The 24,254-nt window shown below is 37.8% G+C and overlaps 1 protein-coding gene across 2 annotated transcripts in view; it reads left to right on the forward strand.

The window, feature by feature from the left end:
- Positions 1-24,254, forward strand: part of USP25 (ubiquitin specific peptidase 25) — an 87,571-nt gene that overhangs the window by 60,527 nt on the left and 2,790 nt on the right. Inside the window, exons 12-23 of one of the 2 annotated variants that reach the window (XM_058800480.1) lie at positions 225-320; positions 607-768; positions 2,807-3,015; positions 3,226-3,296; positions 6,725-6,953; positions 8,206-8,403; positions 9,781-9,920; positions 12,543-12,656; positions 14,403-14,498; positions 17,771-17,949; positions 18,707-18,785; positions 20,547-20,626. In XM_058800480.1, the coding sequence (XP_058656463.1) occupies positions 225-320; positions 607-768; positions 2,807-3,015; positions 3,226-3,296; positions 6,725-6,953; positions 8,206-8,403; positions 9,781-9,920; positions 12,543-12,656; positions 14,403-14,498; positions 17,771-17,949; positions 18,707-18,785; positions 20,547-20,626 (1,653 nt within the window). The remainder of the gene's footprint in view (positions 1-224; positions 321-606; positions 769-2,806; positions 3,016-3,225; positions 3,297-6,724; positions 6,954-8,205; positions 8,404-9,780; positions 9,921-12,542; positions 12,657-14,402; positions 14,499-17,770; positions 17,950-18,706; positions 18,786-20,546; positions 20,627-24,254) is intronic. The other variant, XM_058800481.1, reaches the window with a different exon arrangement.

Here is a 24,254-nt window from a genome sequence, read left to right on the forward strand (position 1 = left end):
CTCAGTATCAACAGTGCTTTTTACACTGGGGAAAATGGATCTTCTGAAAGTTGTGGAAGGGAAGGCTCATTTTCTTCTCAGTTCTGTTTTAGTGCTGAGTATGTTGTAGTTCTAGAGGGTGTGAGTTTTTATGAGTATTGAACTGCATGGCTGATGGCGACACACCTCAGTTTCACTGTTGGGATACTAGAGGCTGACAATACTTTCTAAATTTTGTTTTACAGGTATATGCACAAAAACAGAGAAATAACAAGAATTAAACGAGATGAAATCAAGAGACTCAAAGAGTACCTCACAGTTTTACAGCAGAGATTAGAACGGTACTATAGATAACTGTGTCAATGCAAATAGTATTGTGGGCTACGTAGAATAACTCTTTGCAATTGTATACTTTGTGTATTACTTGAGATTTCCTTTCTATATCTTTTCTTTTAACCTTTCTTTGGAAGCTATGTATGAGTGTTGTAATTCTGATTCATGAAACATGCTAGGAAAGATTTGCTTTAATTAATTGCAGTCAATCAGAAAAAAAAAATATTTTTTTTTTCTTTTTAAATTTTTTTTGTATCTGTGAGTCATGGCATTAATACGTTTTGTGGTTAACAGATATTTAAGCTATGGTTCTGGTCCTAAACGATTCCCCTTGGTAGATGTCCTGCAGTATGCCCTGGAGTTTGCCTCCAGCAAGCCGGTGTGCACGTCCCCCGTGGATGACCTGGGTGCCAGTGCCCCTGCCAGTGGCACTCTGCCACCACAGATCCCCCCCAGGTAAGGGCTGCCTCTGCTCCCAGAGCTAACCAGCACATTCAGCTGCTTTGTACACCAGACCAGTAAAACCAGGCATCTCTAGGGGAGGTAGCATCAAGTTTCTGCTCTTTTCTTTCAGCACAGCAGGTTTAAATAAATAAAAATGTTAACGACCTGGGTTTGTCTCATGCACTTAAAAAAATGTCTTCACAAGGAGATTACCATTTTTAAGCACAGCCCAATTTCATCTACAATTCTAAATAGACAGAAGATTCTGGTGAGGTCATTGATTCCCATGTGTATTGTTTAAGAATATGAATTGGGCAGTGTGTATGTGCTGTGTAGCATCAAGGTTTCTGGTGTACAATTTATCTTTTACTTTTTGCCAAGGAGCTAAGCTCCTTTTCTGCCATGCAGTTTGCATATCTTACCAAATTTGTCAGGAATCTAAATAATCTGGCTTCTTAAATGCAGAATAGCTAAAGTACCATAGAAATCAATGTCCAATAATGTTTTTCTCTTTATTTAAGTTAGTAACTCGGTGTAGGGAATTGAGTATATGCTCAGTCAGTTTGCAGATGGTGCCCAACAGTTAAGGATTGGAGGGGATGTTGGTCAGCAGTGACTGAACATGAGCCAGCAGTGCCCAGGTGGCCAAGAAGGCCAATGGCACCTGGCCTGGATCAGGAATGGTGTGGCAGCAGGACCAGGGCAGTGACTGTGCTCCTGTGCTGAGGTCACACCTCAATCCTGTGTTCAGTTTTGGGCTCCTCACTGCAAGAAAAACATTGAGGTGCTGGAATGTGTCCAGAGAAGGGCAATGGATTGGGGAATGGTCTGGAGCACTGTGATAAGGAGGAGCTGGGGGGATTCAGCCTGGAGAAAAGGAGGCTCAGGGGAGAACTGATCACTCTCTACAACTCCCTGATAGGAGAGTTAGCCAGGTGGGAACCAGCCTCTTCTCCCAGGTAATAAATGACAGGACACAAGGAAACAGCCTCAAGTTGCACTAGAGGAGGATTAGATTGGATACTAATAAAGATTTGTTCACAGAAGGGGCTGTCAAATGTTGGAACAGACTTCCCAGGGCAGTGGTGGAGTCTTCCTCTATTTAAAATAAGTGTAGATGTGGCACTGAGGGACATGGTTTAGTTGTGGACTTGGCAGTGCTGGGTTAATGGTTGGACTTCATCTTAGAAGTTTTCTCCAACCTAAAAAATTATTTGGTAATAGAGTGCAATTTTGGATAAGTGGACATTTAACAGCTTGTTACATAGCTTTGTATGTTGTATTTGGAAAGTAGGGTTCTGTCTTCTGGGTCAGTCAAGGTTGTTAAATTTGTCATTCAGAGAAGTGAAGCACATTAATCTAACAAGGTTTTAACAAGATATCCAATGCCTTACTGGTATCATGCCAGCAGAAATTGTGATGATTGATAAGAGAAGACAAACTTTTAAAAGTTACCATTGCCTGCATGAAATGTATTATCGAAAGTAATAAACTGGTCAAACTCCTGTACAGGAAGTTTGTTCTGTAGAAATGTAAGTATTGTGGCTTTTTTGTCTATCTGTAGAAACACCACAACATGTTATATGGAGTGATATTTTTAGCTCTTAATGTTCTCAGACCTTTCTAAACTCATGAAAAATCCAAGTTCCTCAGGCTGTATCATGATGCTATACACAAAGTAAAAATTCAGTGGCATGCAAGAAAGATCTTCAGATTCCTCTTATGCAGTGTAATTATATAGAAGTGATCTTGTTGATGGGAAGAGAAAAATCTGTAACAAGTAACATTTTTATTACCCTGCTGCTCTTGCAGAATTCTCCTAAGGTGGCTGCTTTGCAGTTTGTGCTAATATGTAATGCACCACAAAGCTTTCAGAATTTAAAAACTAATTCCATATTGCTATTGTAGTTACATGTTCTGGATTGCACTTGAGGAAATTATTATGTTTAAAATGCCCATTTTCAGGTGAAAAGCTTATTTTTATGGTGTAACATTTAGTCTGTCTATGTGATGATTCAATTTTTATATTTCATGTTTTGAATGAATGCAGCGCAATAGAGCAGCAGGGGCCCTCATCATCAGAAGTCCCAAGCACATCTCCTGTACAGAGATCAGTAATACATAAACCATTCACACAATCACGGATTCCCCCTGACCTGCCCATGCATCCAGCACCAAGGCACATCACAGAGGAGGAGCTGTCTGTCCTGGAGGGCTGCTTGCACCGCTGGAGGACTGAAGTAGAGAATGACACAAGAGGTAATGCCACACTGGGAAGGGCATTTGCTGTAGGAAAGGATTTGTGCACATGGGGGACATCTTTCATCCCAGAAGGTTTAGCATTTGGCTTGTAGATAGATGTACCATGTGTGAAATGCACCCCTGTTTGGTTTTTCGTGAGATAAATATGTAGTCATGTGCAGTTATACAGCCTTGTGGAAGAAAAGTTCTTTCTTCTTTGTCTTTCAGATTTACAAGAAAGTATATCCCGAATACATCGGACAATTGAGTTGATGTACTCTGACAAAACAATGGTCCAGGTAAGTACAGTTTTGGCATAACTGAAAATAGATCTTTTTTGGCACTTTTAAAAAATTCTTAGATGCTTGAAAACAGAGCAAGTATACAATTATGTAGTGTTTTGAGAGCAACTGTACAATTATGTAGTGTTGTGAGAAATTTCATTGCAAAGTCATAGTGGGTTTTGTAAGCCTTTAGTTGTGCAGTCAAATGAAAGACAGCTTTACAGTATTTTACAGGTGACAGGCTTAAATTCAGGCAGCTATGATGAAAAGCCCAAACATGTTCTACCTCTGATCCCCATTTTTACTTGAATGCAGATTTGCACAACAAACTTTTCTTGCCCTGATTTGCCCATTATTACTCAGTAACTTATGGCTTTAAGGTGATGAAGCATTAGACACAGGAAAGAACTGTTTACTTTGCTCTTAGTGCCACTGTAAATTGCAACTTCCATGCTAATACATGGAAATTCAAGACTCCTGATTTTGACTTGTAGTTAATTCCAGTGAGTGGTATTGTTGCTATTGGCTTGTTTTTTTATTTTGTTTTTCTGGGTTTTTTTTTTAAACTTTGTCTAGAAATTGTATCACTCACAACTTTGATTATTAGTCTAAGCTATCTTGTAGCAAATTCTTATTTTGTGTAGTCTGAACAGTGTTTTTAGAATGTTTTGCTGTGAGTTGTGGCTCCTCTGCTGTTTCTTATGTTCACATACTCATCTTCTCTCACTCTGAGAGGTTTTAAGGCTAAAGATTACTTTGTCTGTTACTTTCTGTTAGTAAAAAAAAATTATTTGCATTCCAAGTAAGATCTGTTCAGCTTACAGTTTTTCTTGAGGTATGTTTTCATTTTGTACATGGCTCCTAATAGTTACTGGCAGCTGAACTGTGATGTTAAGGATTTCAGGCAGATTTGCCTAGATGACTTTCTTTAAGCTTGCTACTAGCAGGCACTTTTTTCCCTTAATACTTGTGTTCTAAGAAGAAGGCCACAAGCTACATGTCATCTAACTGTAAAATTAATTAATTTAGTCACTTGCATCTGAATAATCTACCTGTGTTGGCTGAGGTGTAGCAGGAAGAAATACCTCTGGATAGCAAAGATACTAGTCAGCTCTCATTACAAAAGAAAAAAGAGATTACTTAGTAAAACACAAAGTAGGTGCTGAACCCATCTGAAATCACAGGCTGGGAGGGAAGCTGCCCTCCTGCAGCTCACCTGGTTTGTCCCTGTTGCTGTTTTGGCACAATAGGAAGGAGGCAGGTACACAGAGCTGTCTGCTTTTCCCTGCTTCCTCTGTCTCTGGGTGATTTGATAGCTGGGTATTGCCCCATTCCCTGGGAACAGTTTCCCTCTGCAAAATACAATTGCAGGATTGCAGTCTTGAAGTCAAGTTCTATGCACATAAAACTAGATACATTTTTAAGACAAGCATACACTAGGAAGCATCCTGCAAATATTATATTTATGAACTATTTGATAAGCTCTTTGTTTTCTCATTTTGTCCTTTAGGATTCTGAGCAGATACAGTAGTCCATAAAATCTTTGTCAAATTGTCGTATGAAATGCATTCCTGAAATCTTTATTGTTTCATTCTCCTGAATGAATGTTTTATCAGCTGCTTATTTATTTCCTTCCTTCTGTGAACTTGCTGTTGGGAAAGAGGCACAGTTGTTTTTTCTGTGGGAGTTCATCTTGGATATAGCAGCTTTGACATATCTGTGTTCTAGCTACATGTGATGGGGCTGGTGAAGCTCTATTTCTGATTTACAAGTACTAAATGTAAACTGAGAAGTTTAATGCCACCCATGTTTGTGTTGCCTTGTGCTGTTAATTACTGTTGATATAATGGCTTATCACAAGAGATGCCTGTTGGCACTGAACTCACCTGTCCCCTGATCACAGACCTCTGTGGGGAACCTTCCTGAAAGCTCCGTGTGGGTGACTGACAGCTGCTTCTCCTGGCTTGGAAAAAAGGGTGGGGACCCTCAAGCTGTCTCAGTTTGCATGGTTTTAAGTAAAACAATTTAAATTCAACAGGGATTTTTAGTTCCTGATTTTAGGGTAAGAAAATTTGTTTTGACAAAGCGTAAGGAGACCCCTTTTTTATTAAATCAGGATCTGCATACATTTGTGTGCATATACAGAGGCTTGCAGTCATGTTAAGGAGGCTTTCACACTGGTTTAATAACAGATGTTAAAAACCCCAGAGCATTCAGATTTAAGGACTTGTCAGGATTTCTTCTTGTGTTTGGGAGATTTAGAGTGTGGTCTGGTCTCTGGAAAGACAGGCTGTTTGATTCCAGCTGCTGTGCAGTCACTCTGCTTTACAGTTCAAGGGGAGTTGCATATCTCCAGCACTTGCATATAGCCTGGAAGAGAATGATCAGCTTAAAAATAACTTCAAGGAGCTTCTCCAGTCACAGATATGTGTGTGTTTGTGATTGTTGCAGTACTCAAATGATGTTTGCAAAAAATACTGAGTACACCTTGAGTTAAAGACTGTTTATCTTCAGTCCAGATTGTGATACCAGCACAAGCTGGTTTTGGAGTTTTTCATCCCAGCTGAGCTGTTGTCATTGAGACAAACTGAGCATAGCAGAGAAGCTCAGCTTTCCTTTTTATGTTGCATGTGCAACAGCAGGTTAAATGAGTCAATCACTAAGATGTTCTCAAAGGACTTATAAGTAAGAAAGAACTCATTAATTCTGCTTCTCTCTTTCCATCAGACTCCAAATTACTTAGGTAGAAACTGAGTTTCCCATTGTTCTTACTTGTTGGTTTACAGATGTAGCCTGTAATTCATTTTCCACTGATCCTAGAAACTGTTATCATCCTTTCCCTCAGGAGGAGGAAGGGACCTTTTCAGGTCTTCTGTGCTTTATTTAACTTTTCCTGATACAGTTAAAACAATGGAAAACAGTTGTATTCCTATTCTATTGTAGGAATTCTATTTTTGGGTAACTGATGCAGATACTAATTTAAATAAATTCTTTTACTGTCACACAAAAAACACTGAGTTTGAATTTGCATGCGCCTTTCCAGACTTTTTGACAGGTTTGCCAGATTGGAACTGAAGCAAATCAGAGACAGTCAAGGCTGAGTTATTTGAGGGTTTTTTGATAGATACAATGAAGGTAGGAATATTAAGGAATTAAGAAAAGAGGATGAGTGGCAGTAAAGGCAACAGAGTAGACATATATGTCATATACTAATATTTTAAGATCTCCTGTAACTTGTAGTGGTAAGTAACATAGTTCCAAGTCCTTATGATTAGTGGGTTGCTAGTTTTACTTGTTTTTCCTCTGTGTTGTGTTTTCATTCTGATTAACTTTATTTCAATTACCTTTATTTCATGTAGCAATTACTGGTAGCATACAATAGGAACTAAATGCTGTCAGGGAGGGTTTGACATTTGTTTTATCTCCTCTTTTGTTTTTTTAAGGTTCCTTATAGGTTGCATGCTGTCCTAGTTCATGAGGGTCAAGCAAATGCAGGACACTACTGGGCATATATTTATGACCACCACCAGAACAGATGGATGAAATATAATGATATTTCTGTGACAAAGTCAACTTGGGAAGAGTTGGAACGGGACTCTTTTGGTGGTTACAGGAATGCCAGTGCATATTGTTTAATGTACATCAATGACAAGGAGCAGTACTTGATACAAGGTAATGTTATCTACACAGATTCTGCATGATACAGAATAGCTGAATACATTGGTTGAACAAACTTCTTTCAGATGGATTTCCAGATTTTTGAAATGTTTTTAATAGTTATTGAAAATTTTATTCCTGCTAACTGTTAGTTTGTTTTTGTGGGTGGAGCAATTGCTGTTCAGCTTATAGATCAATAAAAAGAATGCCTGTGTTTCAGCATTATTAAGATTAAAAAAAAACAAACTGTTAATTTGTAAATATTTAGAGAAGGGATTGCAGAATTTTGGAGGGTTTATCTCAGGATTAGGAGAGAGGTATGGAAATGGAGAAATGAGCCATTTGACATTAAAATCCTTGTGTAGCTGCTTTTTTCCCCATAAGCTTCAGAGCCCTGATACACTCTACTGGAGCATGAAAACTTGAAAGCTTATGCAGTAAATTGAAATGTGAATAACTTAGACTTAACAACCACACATCAAACCTAAGTAATACATGGGTTGGGAATTGTTTTTCAGGTCATATAGGAGTATGCAGCCATAAGACTTTGTATGGAAGTGATTAAAGAGAGGACAGTGATCCTTTAATACAAAGTTTTGGATAGTGGTAGACAGAGAGCTATCTGTGAAAGTGTCCAGATATTCAGTAGAAGGTCATGGAAAATATTCAGGTTCCTGTTTTTTCATAGGGCAGAAGGCTCAAGTGCTCATTAGTTCAATTTTTAAATGAGAACCAATATTACCCTTGACCTTCCTAGGTTGCCATGTTTGTGGTGCACTTGCGGCCATAGGGTGTTTGGGCCCCATAGGCTGCCTGTGCCATTCTGATTAAATCTGAGGCTTGCCCACTGCATGGCAATTACTGCTGGTGGATCCCCTGGGATGTGGGATACCCCTGCAGAGACCATTCTCAAAGCAAAAGGAAGATTACTCAATTTAGTTAGTATTCTTATCAGCTAGATTTCTGAATTTCTGTAGTCCACTCTCCTACTCTCCTTCCCCTTTTCTCTTGGGTAGTTTAGTTGTGTTCAGCTCTCTGTGGCATTAATACAATCAAGCAATGGTGGGGATTTTGTGAGTATTCTCTGATTGTTCACATAGAGTGCTCAACAGATAGTAAAACCAGTTAAAACTATTATAGTTTTGGGGATTTGATGCTATGCTGTACATTTCTGGTAATTTACTTGTGGATATCTGTTGAACGTACTTTTTACTTTCTTTTGTCCTATTGTTTCTTTTTCTGAAAATTATATTTCATGTTACCACAGAGGAGTTCAACAAAGAAACAGGACAGATGCTTGTTGGGATGGACACACTGCCTTCTGATCTAAGGGATTATGTCAAGGAAGACAATAAACGTTTTGAAAAAGAACTTGAAGAGTGGGATGCAGAACTTGCTCAGAAAGCACAGCAGGAGAAATTGTTATCTCAGATACCCAGGGCACCAGCACCCTCACCTGCTCCAGGTTAGCTGCTTCCACCTGTTGACCAGAAGTCACTGGGGTTTGTATATATATTTTAGAACATAAGGAAGGAAGAAAAGGTTAATTAGTGTAATCTTGAATTACAGCTGTTTACTTGGCCAAGGTAACTATACTTCAAGTTTAGCCTGTTGGGGTCGGTTTTTCCATTTAATTTTTTATTTAAAGAAAATAATTATTCATTAATTCTTCTGACTTTTCCCTCCCAGTTGTCCTGAGGTTCTTGATTCTTTTTTTCCCCCCATAGAAACTGAGTCTTTTTAAGTTAGGTCTTACCAGTCTGTTTTGAGGACTTGTTAGCCTGTAAATGAGTATTTCTTCTATTCAGGATGATTTAGTGTGAGACCTACATTAACATTTTAAATTAGAGTAGCATTTAGATCCAAAGAGCAGAATAATGTATTTGATGCAGTGCACTGAATAGATTTAATGATAATGAGAGTAGGGCCTGCTTATGAAATTACTGTGTGGCAATTAGGGTGTTAAAATTGGGTGGAAAAGATTCTGACCAGCAACTGTAATGCTTGTTGGAACCCAGATAATAAGGACCACTGGCAATGATGATGAATTTTCTGTCCAGATGTTCTTATTGCTGTATTTGAGTCCTACAGATTGAGCATACATTTCTCATAGCCATGTGTGACTGCAAAATAAGTGTAAGAAGTGCAGTGATTTAATGTGATTTTGTTTTGCATATTCTATGGAGAGCTGCTTCATCTTTTGTTATGCTTTGAGTTCACAAACACTTTGAGATTTATGCTATTTCTTTTGTTAGTAATGGAAAGTACAAAATTAATGTTTAGTCTGTCAAAATTTGGTTTCATCATGTAAGGAATATAAGACACTATACTAATCAATTTGTTGCTCTCAAGTGGAGGAGACTGAGATCTCCCTTAAGGCAGAAAAATATAATGTGTTTATTATTTTACAAAGCAAAAGTAGATCTTACACTCAGGTAGCTGGAGGTCATTCCATATGTTGAGTCTGTATCCCACAGAAACTCCACCTAGAATCTCACTTTTGTTCTCAGTCATCCCTGATGATTGGTTGATGAATACCCCTCACTCAGGAGCCTCAATGGATCTATAGACAGGACAGGTCTAATATAAAATTTCTAATATAATATATTCCTAATATAAAATATTAGTTCCTAATAAAAAATCAGGGATCCATTTGTAAGGAAGTGTTTAAAATTACCTGAGACACAGACTGGTGTAAAGTTGTATTTGTGAATTGTGTCCTACCCTACATTTTCTGTGTGCTTACCTTATCTATGAGACAGTGATCTAAATAAAACTAAATCAATTTAAAATTAAGGCTTATGTTAACACACACAATTGTTGTCTTATTTCTGTCACTAAGTTCAACCTGGAGAACCAGAGTATTTAGAGCAGCCATCAAGAACTGATATTTCAAAGCACTTAAAAGAAGATTCTGTACAAGCAATCAATAAAGCTTTAGCTGAACAAGAAGATAGAGGTCCAGAAGCTATAATGGATACGGTGAGGACATTTTGAAGCTTGAAATATTTATTTTGCCTTTATTTTGCAAGTGAAAAATGATACAAAAACTGATAAAAGGGTGTGAGTCTGGAAATTTTGAACTGACAATTGCTTTTTCTTCAAGGACTGTCCAACACTAAAGTCCATCCAAAAACTGTGTACGATGGTAATGGGTGTAGTGCAAAAATAAAAATACTAAGATAGCTGTTCTCTATGGGATTAAAGTGCTTGCCAGGAGTACAGCATATTGTTCAAATTAGAATCAGCTGTGTGTGCCCACCATCTTTTAAAAATGTTAGATGATTCCATGTATTTTTGAGGAGTAAACATTAACAGTCCATGTGAAAGACTTGAAAAATATTGCTTTAGACATTCTGGTTTTTATCTGGGAAATGTAAATACATAATTGAGTTCCTTTGATAGACCTGTGGAAGTTAATGTAGCTTTCAAAAATAAGGGGTTTTTCAACAGTATTCTGTAGCTTTAATGCAGATTTACAACTTGGTGAAAATAATTTTTTGTGATTCATAGGATGCCTTAACAATCAGTGTTGGATGTTTCTTTTCACTTTGTACAAAGTGAAAGAGGAATGGGGCATTAACTATTTTATGGGTTATTAATGAAACTAATATTTGACATTTTCTTCTTGCAGCAAATACTTTCTTACTTCCCTATAAGTATGTAGATAAATGACAAATGTGTTTGCCAGAAAACTTTGTGTCATTAAAGCAATATATTCATCTGTCTTGGAACTGTATCCATAAATGTACAGTATGGCTTCCTTAGGCATCCCTAGTAACCACCAAGGATATGAACAGTTTAGATCTGTACAAAATATTTCCCAACATCAGGTGTGAATCCTCATTAAACAGAAGCAGTCTGGCCCCAGATACCTTACAATCTTTGAAAATTATCTGACAGCTTGTTGGCACCCTGTTGACCAGCTGTGTTTTCCACTCTTCCTGTGGTGTCAGGAAGGCAGGGAAGCACACTTCCTCTGCTAAACTGAAATGAAACTAACAGGGAAACTCGCCTAACTCTGGGTGAGAAGATGCTCTGCCACCAAAGCCTTAGGCTGCTGCATATTGGCCTTTTTTGAGTTCTCAAAACAGCTTAGTGGGAAGCTGTTTAATATGTGTTACTCCAGCTGGAAAAGTGACTGTGAAGACACCATAATACATGATAAAATGTCTTTCATAAGGCTGTCCTCCTTCCAGGGTTTGTGGGCACCATCCCAGTGGGATGTGAAAGACTCTTAGACTTTTTTCAATGCATCAAGTGTTATAGTTCAGGGTAATGGCACTGTGCACAGTGGTCAGCCTTAGGACTTCACAAGACTGTGGTTGGGGAACACCATGATCTGTTTAATAAGAAAAAAAACAAACCATGCAAACATTATTTAGAAAAAAATGTAGTTCAATTTCTAGTTAATCTGAAGGTACTCTTTTAACATTTAAAAGCTGTTCTCTGTACTCCCAAATTTCACTTAGGCAGAATTGTGCTTCCTTCTCAGTGTATCATCATGCTTTCAAATTATTCCGCTTTCATATGCATTCAGACATGCAGGCATAAATCCCATTACTTGCCTTTTTGTTTGTCCATTTATAAAAGAAGGAAAGGCAACATCAGCACATGTAACAGGATTGTAGGTTACTCACCACATGTTCATTTTTTCCATTTTGCGCCTTTTGTCTATTTTTTCTGCCTTCTGATTGCATAGCCCTCCTTTGTATTTATACAGTGTTGGGTGTAAATAGATGCTGTGTTTTTGGAATCTTGGTTAAAAAGTGAAGTTGTTGTTACAGTTGCAAAACAAGTAGCATAGCAATATTTGTCTCTGTTGCTGTTTAAAACTTAATTTAACATGTCAAGAATTTTAGTAACTAAGATAGTCTTCTCCTGATATTCTGTTTAATTTGTCTTCTAAGAGGAATCTGGTTTAATGTAATGCTTCTTTAAATGTTCTTTAAAAGGCTTTTTTTGGCATTTTTTCTCTCCCAGAGCATCGGGAAATGTTAGCTTTCAGTTTGTTTTTACCCTTTAGTGCGACTTTTATCAGATATTTCAGATATGAAGTCTTTAGTGTGACTTTATCAGGTATTTTAGATATGAAGTATCTGACCTGGCCTTCTTCAAGGCTGGATGGGTCCCTGAGCAACCTGATCTAGTGGGTGGCATCTTTAGGACTAGATGATCTTTGAGGTCCCTTCCTAAACTATTCTGATATTTTATAATATACTTAGTAATTTTGGGGTGAAATGTACAAAAAATGGTGGTTCACTGACATCCTTTGCCAAGTGACTTAAGTTTGTAATGGATATTAGAGTTGTAATACTGGTATAATAACATGTAAAGATAGAATTAGTGAATAAAGAGCAATTGAAATAGTTTTAATAATTATGGTTTTATTTTAAAATGTACTGCTTAAAAAATTAGAAATATCACTTATATTCTCTAACTAGATACAGCTTCTGAATTTTTTCAAAATTTCAGCAGTGGACATCATTGTAGATCATCCTGTCAGTTTGCATCTCTCCATAATTTTATTGTATTTTCTGATAATGATTATGATTATTCCTTTTTTCCCCCCAAGCATGTACTGATAATGGTTTTCTTCTGCAGAGCTCTGCTAATGCCCCAGCTCAAGCAGCTCCCACCCAGCGAGTGGTGGAGGTGGCGATCCCCGATGTGGGGACGTTTGTCATTGAGTCAGAGGAGGGGGGTTATGACGATGAGGTACTCGTGTGCACTGCTCCTCCTCGGGGCTTCCTTGTGCTGCCTGATGAGAGTTTTGGCATGTCTGCACACTGTGACACCTAACAGACTTCTGCAAAACTAAGTGCTTAGTGATTTGTGATCTTTAACAACGTCATAGTTTGTTGTGGAATATGGAAGGAAAGCACTACAAACTCTTAATTGGGCACGGTTTGCATGCTGCCTTTTACACTGGAGGTGTATCTGTCTCTTCAGCTCTGGAGGGTGAATGTTTGTGTTAGGCCAGGTAGCCTTCAAAATGCTGGTGATAAGACTGCACACTGCTGCATTATTTAAAAGGGGACAGGACACTGAGAAATGTTCTTAATGTTTGTGCTTTCTTGTCAGTCCAGTAAAGTCTGATCTCTCATTTGCCAAGGTTAAGCTTTTCAGGCTTTGGGGATTAAATTAGCCATGGAAATAAGCTGAAATTGATATGGCTGGTAGAACTGAATCTTGAAAATCTTAAAAATAATTCAGACTCATGTGGTACATGTATCTGCTAGTACTTGAGGAATAATTAAGGGGCCTGTTGTTTTTCTGAGGAACATTGTTTTTTGCTGCCCAGTTTCAGCAGTAGAAAGCAACACTGCTGGTCATCAAACTCCCCTTCATTGTCACTGCTTACTCCATGTTTGTTTTGGGAGGGAATAGAGTTGGTGCAGCCCATATTCTCAGGGCTCTGAACATGGGTTCTTGGGGAGCTTTAGCTTCCCTGGGCAAATGGATGTTTCAGGTCATTCTGACCTGGAAGTGTGATCAGTTATAACTGGGAGGATGGGGAATAAAATGGGTTTAATTGACATCATCACACTGAGTTTAGCTTCTCACAGATGTGTAGTCTCCACTTTGAAAGAAATGAGATTTAACCTCATATAATGACCTGCTTGTTTGTTTTTAGTTTTGTCCCCGTGTCCTTGTCTTTCTAGAGGATAACTTTCTTACCTATTTCCCTATTTGTTTTGTGAGTGTATTCACTTTTGAAAATGTTTTTATGTGTGGGAGACTCAGAGGGAGTTTAAGATCCTTCATCATTTGTTGCTGCGCCAGCAATACCTTGGGCAGGGAGGGAATGTTTTCCTTTCCTTAGAGATAAAAAAGGGGAGAGGCTTTTCTGAGTAGCTTGGATGTATCAAATTGTGTGTAACTGATGTGAATAGCAGTGAGAGATGTCTTCTGTTTGGCTTGGTGTTTGTTAATTGTTTTGGGTATGATGTTTAAGAGATTGTCTGCAGATGTTTCAGGGATTGATTGCATTTGCAGCAGTGAGTCTCCTCTTTTGACCTTGAAATATGCATAAAACATAGGTGGCTTTAGTGCAGTATATCTCAAGTGTGATTGGATGATTTTTCTACTTGAAATTTTTTTTTAATCCTTTCATGGCCATGGGTAGCACTCATTCAGTGTGCAGTTTCTGCTTGGTACTAATGCTGAACTGTGCATGTTCCTTTCCTGGGAAGTTTGGTCCATGTAACTTTTTTAACACAGATTTTTTTTCCTTTTTTTTTTTTTGTAAGATTCCTTTAATGTTGTTACAGTAAAACTATACATACACATGCCATGATTTGATTTGCAGAATATGCTCACCACATCTGTATTGAAGTGTGCCATATCAATGTATGCATGCATTAAGTTGCTTTTTCATTTTGCATGAGACTAAAAGCATATTGAATTTAGTCATTAAAATATTAATCATTCAAAACTTTTACCTTAAATCCCTTGTGGCAGGTCATGCTGACCCCGAACATGCAAGGTATTATCATGGCTATAGGTAAAGCCAGGAATGTTTATGACAGGTGTGGGCCAGAAGCAGGGTTCTTTAAGGTACAACTAACATTTTCAACTTTTTCTCCTCTGACTTTTCCTGTTAGATATGCTACTCCCTCTACCCCTTTCTGTAGATAAAGTCTTTTCCAGCATTTATACATGCTTGTCTATATCAGTCCCTAATTTAGATGTTTATCCATTGAAATATACAGATATTTGCCCTGTTGATGTCAGCAGCTCATAGACCTTTCTGCATTTTAGCTTTTTTAGTAATAGTAGTGAGTTACATATTAGTAATATGAAACCTAGATGTGTAATCGATAAAAGTATATGGTTTTTTCTCCTCTTAGTAATAAAACTCATGCCTTTGGTAGACTGTGGGACATAAGGTTTGTTTTTTTTACCTATGGACTTTTAGACATTTGTTGTTTATTTCAAAGAGATATTCTTGGTTTGTATTCCTGAAGATTTTTAATAATTTTAAATTTCTTGCTTTTGTGTAACTGCATGGGTGTCAATACTATTTATTTCAGCAGTGGTTTATTACTGGGAATTAGACATTAGGCTTTTTATGGTGATTAGTCTTCAGTGTGACACCAGATTTGGAAATGTGTTCATTTTCTTAAATACACAAACTTCTGAGCACCTTTAGCTCGTGGCCTTTTGAATTTTCAGGATATTAGAAAGGGAGTTGCTTTGACATGATGTAAAGTGTAAAATCCTCTCAAATGTGATTTGGAGAGGAGAAAGAAGTTTCTTGCTTGTCATTGAGTAGCAGTGTGTTTTCTTCTTAATCATTATGATGTAGAAGAAATTCTAAAAGCCACAAAACCCCCAAACAAGCAACAAACAAACAGAAAACCCTAACATCACCAACAAAAAGCTCTGCAACCCCTTGGTAAGGAAATTGAAACCTCATGGATTGGTTGCCTGGTTTGTCTGTGTGGGTGTTTGACGTGGATACTTAGAGAAGGGTTTTAACCATAATGTGTGTGCAGGGCTGTCTCTGTTAACTGTGCCTGGTCTCAGGGAAGGGAGAGACATCTGCCACAGCCTCTGTTCAGTGAAACTGGGTTTGCTTGGGATTTAGTGTTGGTTGCTTATTTTATTTTTAAATTTATTAATGAAAATATGTAAAGTGGTTTTCAGGTTGAAAAAAAAAACAACTCATTTGATCAAATAACTCCTTGATTTGAATCAGAAAGTTCAATTATATCTAATTATATTTTTTAATATGAAGGGTGTTTTGAAAATTTTAAAGCAGAAAATTACTTCAAAATAAAATTCTATTTAATGCTTTAGAGTTATCAAAACAATGCTCAGTTGAAATTATTTTCAGTCTTTAATTTTGAGTCCTTAAACATTTAGGCTTCATGGGGGCAGAATGTCTTTGAGTGAGACAATGTTTTGACATAGAGTAGGAAACTTTCCTTACTCATTTTCTGCTGAATTGTGTTTGTAATAGCTTGGAAGAGGTGAAATGTGGTTCATTTTGAAGGAATACATTAGTATGAATGGATGCAGATGAAGTGGGGCTGCTTTGGGAGCAAAATTTTTGGTTTGGGATACATCAGATGAAATCTCACTTTTTCCCCTAGCTTACTATAAAAGCTTCTATGATGTCTTTTAATACTGTTACTGTGTTCCTTCATATGTTTGTTTTTGATGAAATTAGTGTTTCCAAAAAAACTGGGGGGGTTCTGTATCTTTGTTTTAATGTTACTCAGGTGAAACTCCTTTGGTGTGGGTCATTGTTACAGCCAAGATTCCATCCCCCTCTAGACCTCAGGTTTAACATGACTAACATTCAGATATTTCTTGGTCAATGATCTCTTCCAATCATTGTTCTTTAACCTTTATAGACAACTCCTTGCAGAATGTTTCCTTTTAAGATCTTTGTTATCCTTAGTGAGAAAATGAAAGCATATAATACTTTTTCAACTGTCTCTTTTTTGTGTAGAGAAGTAGTGGGGTTTTTTCCATTTTGTTAAAGATTTCTGAATCTAGAATACCACATTATTTTAAAATTATTATAAAAATATAGGGTTTGTGTTGCATTTTTCCTACTTCTAAGTAATGATATGAAAAATTAAATGTCTAAATCAATTTATTTTTGCATCCTCAATAAACAAGGTTTAATTGTTAGCCATGTTAACTTTCTAATGGTGGAAGTTCTGATGTAAGATAATCGAACCTCTGTGGCTTTTGGCACTTATAATGTTGTCCTAAACATCCTTTTTAATGGTAATGCAAATCATGAGTATTTAAAGATATTGATGCAGAACATTCCCCTAAGTTTTAAAGATCTCCACGTGCTCTATGTTTAAACCTGTATGATTATTACCCTACATGTTTAGTCCTGAAACAAAATGTGTTATTAGCAGAGGATGGGAGCCCAGATTTCTGGTATTACAGCATAAAGACACTTGAAATACTGAGCAGGATTCTTTTGTTGTGGGTTTGGTTTTTTTTGCGTGACTGCTTTGATGCTTTATTTTGTGCATACGTTGTATTGAAACTTTGCAAATGTGTTAGGAAACCATCTGATAACCTCCTTGTTTTCAGAGGGAATTTGTGTGTGTTAACATTTGTCACCATTTTTTAATTCTTGTTGCTCCTCTTCATGCTGTATAGTTTCAGTGAGTAAAATCTAATGAACACATCAAATGGTGTTCATTAAAACCTAATGTGGTGGCAAAGCTGGAAAAGTAAATGACTCTGATGACCTCTAAAATTTCTCTAAAATATTCAGGGAGGGCTTCTTCCTGCCCTATAGGGCAGTGCTGTTCATATGGAATTATTATTTTCAGAAATCCGATCAATTGTTTTTCATTGAAGGAGATATTCCATTCCCACTTGGTATTTTCTGTATCATACCCATTCACTAAACTTTCTGTAGGGTATTTTTATTAATGTCTTTGCATTTAACCATGTATTAGAGGTACTTTTTTATCTTATGAGTCTTCAGAAAATTTCTTAAGGTCAAGTACCTGAAATCTTATACTTGTCTTGGGTTCTTGGGTTTAAAGAAACCTTTCTAAGGATTGGATAAATCTCCTCTCAGGGAGACATAGCACAGGATTGGAACTACTTTTAAAGGGAAGGTTTACTTGGGATATTGTCAGGCTTAATTGGTGAGAGAGAGTACCAACTTGACAATTTGTCTGTGGAGTTTTTAAAAATATAGTTTAGATGTCTTAGAAGACTAGTCTGTGGAACTGTTAAAAATTTTTATAGGCAAAATGTTATGGCACATAAAGTATCTTGTGTCTGTGATGTCTGAGTTGAAAGCCAGAAGGAATAATATCTTTTTCTTTTAAATTATGTAGGCAATTAAGTTGGAATACACACGTCTGCTAAAATTAGCCCAGGAAGATCCGCCACCTGAATGTGATTATCGTTTGCGTCATGCCATTGTTTACTTCATACAAAACCAGGCACCAAAGAAGATAATTGAGAGGACATTACTGGAGCAGTTTGGAGATCACAATCTCAGCTTTGATGAAAGGTAATAAGATCTGCACATCTCATTTCCTGTGTTCATGAATATTCTCTGATGTGTGGAAACACCCCTTCATATTTGGCTGGTGTGTTTAGCTTTATCTCCTGGTTTATAGCTTGCACGCTTACTTTGTAAAACAAATCATCTTTATAAAAATCCCTGCTAAAAGACTAATCAAGAGGTTGAGTTTCTACTCATCTAAAATAAGTAGAAATGCTCAGTGTTGTTCATAATCTTTCACATAGTTTTTTGTACTTTCTTTCACTGTTTTCTCACTGCTCTGAAAGGCAGTAGAGAGAGCAAAGCCTTTCCAACTGAGTGACTGCCTCCAGATCAAGACTATGTCTTTCTTCCACTCAAAATTTCATCTACTTACTTATATAAATAGATAAATTAAAAGTTAGAAAACAGTCTGATTTCTGTGTAGGGAATAATCTTCTAAACTTCTGCAAAGTAATTGTCAGGGAGTTTCAAATTATCTGAAATTTAAAATTAAAAGCAAGACTGAGCAATGTGGCAATTTAGTGAAATAAAAGAAATAATCCTTTAAATAGCACAGGCCTCCATCACACATACTTCAAAAGTGTTCCTTCTCCTGCTGATTATACCATGCATAATAAAAAGTACATTTTCCAAGGCATTTTCCTACTGGTTTGCATAAGGCTGTAGCTCATACTGTTTGAGGCTCCTGTCTTTGTAAGGATAATATCCTCTGTGAATTTCCAGTAATATTTAATGATTTTATTTTTTTGCTTTTCGTAAGGTGCCGTAACATAATGAAGGTTGCTCAAGCCAAACTTGAAATGATAAAGCCAGATGAAGTAAACATGGAGGAATATGAGGTCAGTATTTCTATGCTTTAAATGAAGTTGTAATGTGAAATAGTTATCAGTAAAGCTGAATTTTGTTTTTACAAATTTCTTCATGTCTCAGACTGAGAAGTTAAAACTGGCTATTTATTTAAAGCCCTTATTTGTCTAAAGGCTGCTCTTGAGCCAAAGCTGTTTTTTCCACTTCTGTAATTCCAGTGTCTGAGCCATTAATAAGTGTCAGGTTGGAATCTGTCCTTACTTTGTTAACCAGTCTTGACGTCACTAACAATATTTTGTAATTTATCACCACATGAGCCACATGGCTTTGTCTAGGCAGCTGGCAAGGAAGGAGGAGAGTGGTCTGTGCCCAGCCTTGCTCATCTTGAGAGCTGCATAGCAGGCACAGTCCCATTTGTGCTTCTCCTCCAGCTATCGCTGCAGCCATTCCCATTGTCTTATGAGCAGCAGATTCTTTTCTTTGCTGAGACCATGCATAACCAGCTTATGCATTTAATTTTTCCTCCTGGGTTGTTTAGAAAAACTTGGAGGGAAAGTGAGAGTGAAAATTGGACATTAAATAATCGTGACTAATAGTTACTAAAATAGTTCATCTCACATTTAAAGCTAAGCTGTAGCTGATTTTCCAGCCTCAGTTTCAAGTCTGAGTAATAGTGTTCATTAAGACCTCTTAACAGTGGGTATTTATGTCCTGGGCAGATTCCAGTGCAGCACCTGAACCTCCCTGTTGTGTTGGTAGGTCCAAACAACTTGATCAGGAGGATAATGAGAGTAATCTTCCCCTCACAAATCCAATGAAAAATATTTTAATTTCCACTTCTCATTACTAGGTTTAAGACCTACAGTAGATACTACTGCATTACAGTGTGCCTCCCTAGCCACTGAGAGGGGGGGACCCTCAGAGTGGCATTTTAATTGCATTTTCTTGGCTTTGCAGAGCTCATTGTTTTACCATTCTCTGAATGATGCTGCACAGAGAGAATAAACAATTCTGAATTTGGCTCTAAGAGTGGGGAGATCTTCTGTTCTTCTGCAGAAAAGTGCCCCTTTTTTAGCTTCTGCAATAGGTAGTTGGGGGTTTCACCATAGATGGTGTCAGCTCGGTATAGTGAGCTGGCATTTTATGGATGTTTTCTCAAGCTCTTTCTGTTGAATCTCCTAGTAGCTGTGTCTTATGTCTATTTTATTTTTAATAAATTGAAAGTCAGCACTTAACCCTCTGTAGAGAAAGTGCCTTTCTCACCTGGGCCATTTACTTGTAAAGTGAACCAGGAGTCACTTGGTGTAAATGGTGATGCAGTAAGATAAATGTTCTGCTTCAGCACCAGCATCTCATCAGAGCTGCCTTTGGGTTTTTTTAGCACTTCCCATGTAAAGTGTTCAGGCTTTTTCTGTGTCATTCTTGTATTGAAAATTAAGGTTAATATCTGGCGTATGAAAAAGCTTGCCAACACCACCTGAGTAATGTAGGGAAGAAAAAACAAGATCTTGTATAATTTTACCTGTGGTTCTCCAAAGATGCTTTGTGTTCCTTTCAAATGGTAATAGGTTCTGTAAGAATAATCTCATCTAGAAATGTTTAAGACATTTAAGAATTTTTTTTATTGAGGAAGGGTGGATTCTGGTGGACTTTTCTCATATGCAAGCCTACTGGCATCCTTAGTACTTACTGTGACTGGACACTGAATTTAACTGGAGGCGGTTTTATGTTTTAAAAAAAATTATATTTCATTTTTGTGGATGAAGTTCTATTTACCCTCTTTTTACATGCAGAGATGGCATCAAGACTATAGACATTTCAGGGAAACAACCATGTTTCTCATGGTAGGATTGGAGTTTTTCCAAAAAAAGAGGTAAGTGGTAGTATAGAACTCAAATGTAGTGGAATGATGTGAAAGCAAAATGTAATATTAATAAGTAAAGCTGTTTTATAAAATAAGAAGTGTTTAATTTCCATTTCCAATCTTTTGTCAAGCTATGGGTTCTTTTCAGAGCACCCTCCACATGCATCCCTATTTTTCCTTCTGTTCTTAAATGGTCTGGGTGTCACTCTGTGCACATACTTTTATTTGCTTTCATTAGCAGATACAATTAGTCAAGGCTGTGTCTTTCCTGCTTTTTGGCTGGGACTTCCCACTGAAGCAGTTTTACCTTCTGCATTAGTCTGAGCCAAAACTTCACCTATGGTGGCCTTTAAAGGTCAGGAAAACAACATATTTGAGAAAAACTGTCATGCATAGCTGTCATAGTTGTAGCTGATTGTCCTTAACTCTGTGGTGATTCATTCCCTTCTCTTTTTGAACCAAGTCAGAAATTGTGGCTGTATAAAATGGGTGACATTTATGTACTTAATTCAGAACAGCTTATATTTATTCTGATCTACACATGCAACAAGAATGTTGATTACAGTATAAATGTAGTCAATCACTGATTTTTCATGTATAAAACAATAGGTAGGGAAATTTGTAGCAGGAGTCAAATTTAATTCTTTCTCTCTTTGTTGAGTAGTAAATTGCTCCATATTTCTCATCTTATATCTTCCCAAAAAAGAAAGGCCCCAAACAGTACAGGAAAATTAATTGCAAAAGACACAGCATTGCTTTTGTGACGATACCTCTTTTAATAGTGACTAACACCATGAGCCCAGAGTCTTGGGTTGTCCTTGGGTTACCACCATGTAATAAACAGTACATTTACTAATAATCTGAATTGAAATATGCTACACTATTGGTCCTAAACAATTTGTGGACAAAGGTTAGTCAGAAGATTGCCTGGCTTATTTGAAGTCTGGTGATGCTTCATTCCTTAAAGAGGCAGAAATGTTACAGGCCTTGGTGTTGTTTATAGGAAGCCCTTCATGCATTCTCTAAGATTACAGGAGGGTGAAACATCTTCAAGTTCTTTGGCACTGGGACTCCAGAGTGGCACCTTCAATTATAAAATACCAATGTTTTCAATAAATTCCTTCTTGCCATAATATAATCTGGTTATGTCATGGAGGAGAGAGGCAAGCACAGGTTTGTACTATGTGCTAAATGACGTTCTCCACTATTTACAATAACTTGCAGAATTAGGTTTTCTTTTGTTAGAAAGCACCTTCATAATTTAAAAAACAAGCCTATTATCACCAAGGTGATAATATTACACTCTAATATGGGTCAGAAATAAAAGGTACAATTTCAGAAGTGCTTCATGAAGTTTCTGATACAAAGATAGTAGGACTGAAATATAGTTAGTGGATGAGTGAGATCTGGCTATCCAGTGGCCTGCTCCAAAGACATCTTGTGCAAATACATACCTGTGTTTCAGCTTCAGGTTCCCAAAGGTTTCAGAGATTTACAGAGATGCCCACCTTGCACACTTGAGAGAGCAATGGTACCATCCTTGTGCTAGAAACAAGACTAAACTGCTGATCCCTGTCAGTTCATTCAACACTAAAATCATAAAAACATAACTTCAGAAATATTTCATGAAAGGATAGATTTTCATACTAGAAATATGATCTTCATTAGTAGGACTGTTTTGAGGCTGTTTTTCCCCCACAAACCCACCTCTCTGCTGACAAACTTTTCTTAGCTTCAATAACACTAAGCAATAACCTAGCAGCACTCAATGTCTTGATGGAGCCAAAAGTCAGCCTTTATTCCAGCAGTATTTATTTCTTTAATTATAATGTGTTGAACAAACACAGAAATCAACATTAGTTTGGTATATCTTTTTCATGCCTACTTTCAGTGGTCACTTGTCACTCATGCCTGATGGTGAGTGACAAGGCCCACTTTTCACTGCAGGTGGAGAATTAAGGGGTCTTTCAGGCAGGTCTCTGACTTTAGTGTGGAGCAGTAACCTACTCTGGCTGAGATCAACCCAGGCAGCAGCTAATGAACCTTGCCTGCAGCTCACTCTTGTGGCAGCAACTTAAAAGTGAACAAACTGTATGCTTTACCAGTTGCCTTTTAAGTTACTTGGAAAGCCAGTACAGCTTTTCAATTTTGACTGAAATGCCTTTTTGAAAGCAGTGCTAAAATTTTGCCATTCTGTGCTTGCTTGTCTTTTCCAATGCCTCAACCTAGTGCGCTCCAGAAATTTATGAGCAGCTTCAGTGATTTTAGGTTTAGTCTGCACACACCTGAACTTATGTGCAGTTCAGCTGTGAGAAGGCAGAAAGCTCGTCCTGAGCCCCGTGGGCAGCAGGGCAGGGAGGGGATTCTGCCCCTCTGCAGGGCTGCATCCAGCTCTGGGCTCCCAGCACAGCAAGGACAGGGACCTGATGCAGCCAGGCCAGAGGAGGCACCAAGGGCATCAGAGGGGTGGAGCAGCTGCCCAGTCAAGACAGGATGAGAAAGTTGGGGCTGTTCAGCCTGAAGGAAGAGAAAGTTGTATGGAGACCTGAAAGCAACCTTTGAGTATCTGAAAGGAGCCTACAAGAAAGATGAGGAGAGACATTTTGCAATAGCATGGAGTGACAGGACAAGGGAAAATGGCTTCAAGCTGACAGAGAGAAGGCTTGGATTTGTTATCAGGAAGAAATTTTTTACACTAACATTGGTGAGGCACTGCAACAGGATGCCTGGAGGAGCTGTGGCTGCCCAATCCCTGAAAATCTTCAAGGCGAGGTTGGATGGGGATTTGTGCAGCCTAGTCAAGTGGAAGGTGTCCCCATGCCCATGGCCTTCAGCCCAGGCCACACTATGATTCTATGGATCTGTTTGCTAATTTTACTGTAGTCCCACTCCTCAGACCCAAGATATATAAGGAGTCTGAGTTTGGACATATGGTCATGATAATCTAATATAATTTACCTTGGTGTTAAATGGCACCACAGTTGTTTCAGGAAAGGGTCACACATAGGTGAGGGAAGGAGCAAGAAAGGGTGATTGGAAATAAGGTCACTACCACCACTGAGTTTTAATTTGCATCAACAGAGCTATTGACACTGTAGCTCCAACCTGCAGTTTCACAAATAACTGAACTAAGAACAGGAGAAGGTCCGCCCCCTCTGGCTTTATAACCAGCAGTTTCAGTTCTTGTAATCATCTTTTCTTCCCCTTTCCTCCCATACTAAATTTCCAGCTGTCTGGTCAGTTTTATTGGTGACCAGTGGTATGAAGAGTTTTCGTGGCTAGGAAAAATGGAGTTGAAGTAGCCTTTTCCTTTATTTTTATATTGTCTCATTGGGAGGTATTACCTTACATCCTGAGTTATTTACTTTGGAAAATTCTTGACTTGCATTCAGATATGCTTTGTGTGTCCACATAATTTTTAGCCTTTTTCAGTAGCTTGGTAGTTTTTGTAGTTTCAACTTGAATCTCATCAAGAGGGAGTGCACAATTTCATGTTCCTTTAACCACTCCCTTAGGAAATTTCTCTTCCTAAATTTTATTTTTTATTATTTGAATAAAAATGAGATATCAAGCTGCCTGTTTTTAGGGTAGCTACCGGAACTGCTTTCAGTGCTTGTCTGTCATAACTGGGTCTTTG

The sequence above is a fragment of the Ammospiza caudacuta genome, chromosome 2 (genome assembly GCF_027887145.1).
Source record: "Ammospiza caudacuta isolate bAmmCau1 chromosome 2, bAmmCau1.pri, whole genome shotgun sequence".
In the NCBI taxonomy this organism is placed as follows: Eukaryota; Metazoa; Chordata; class Aves; order Passeriformes; family Passerellidae; genus Ammospiza; species Ammospiza caudacuta.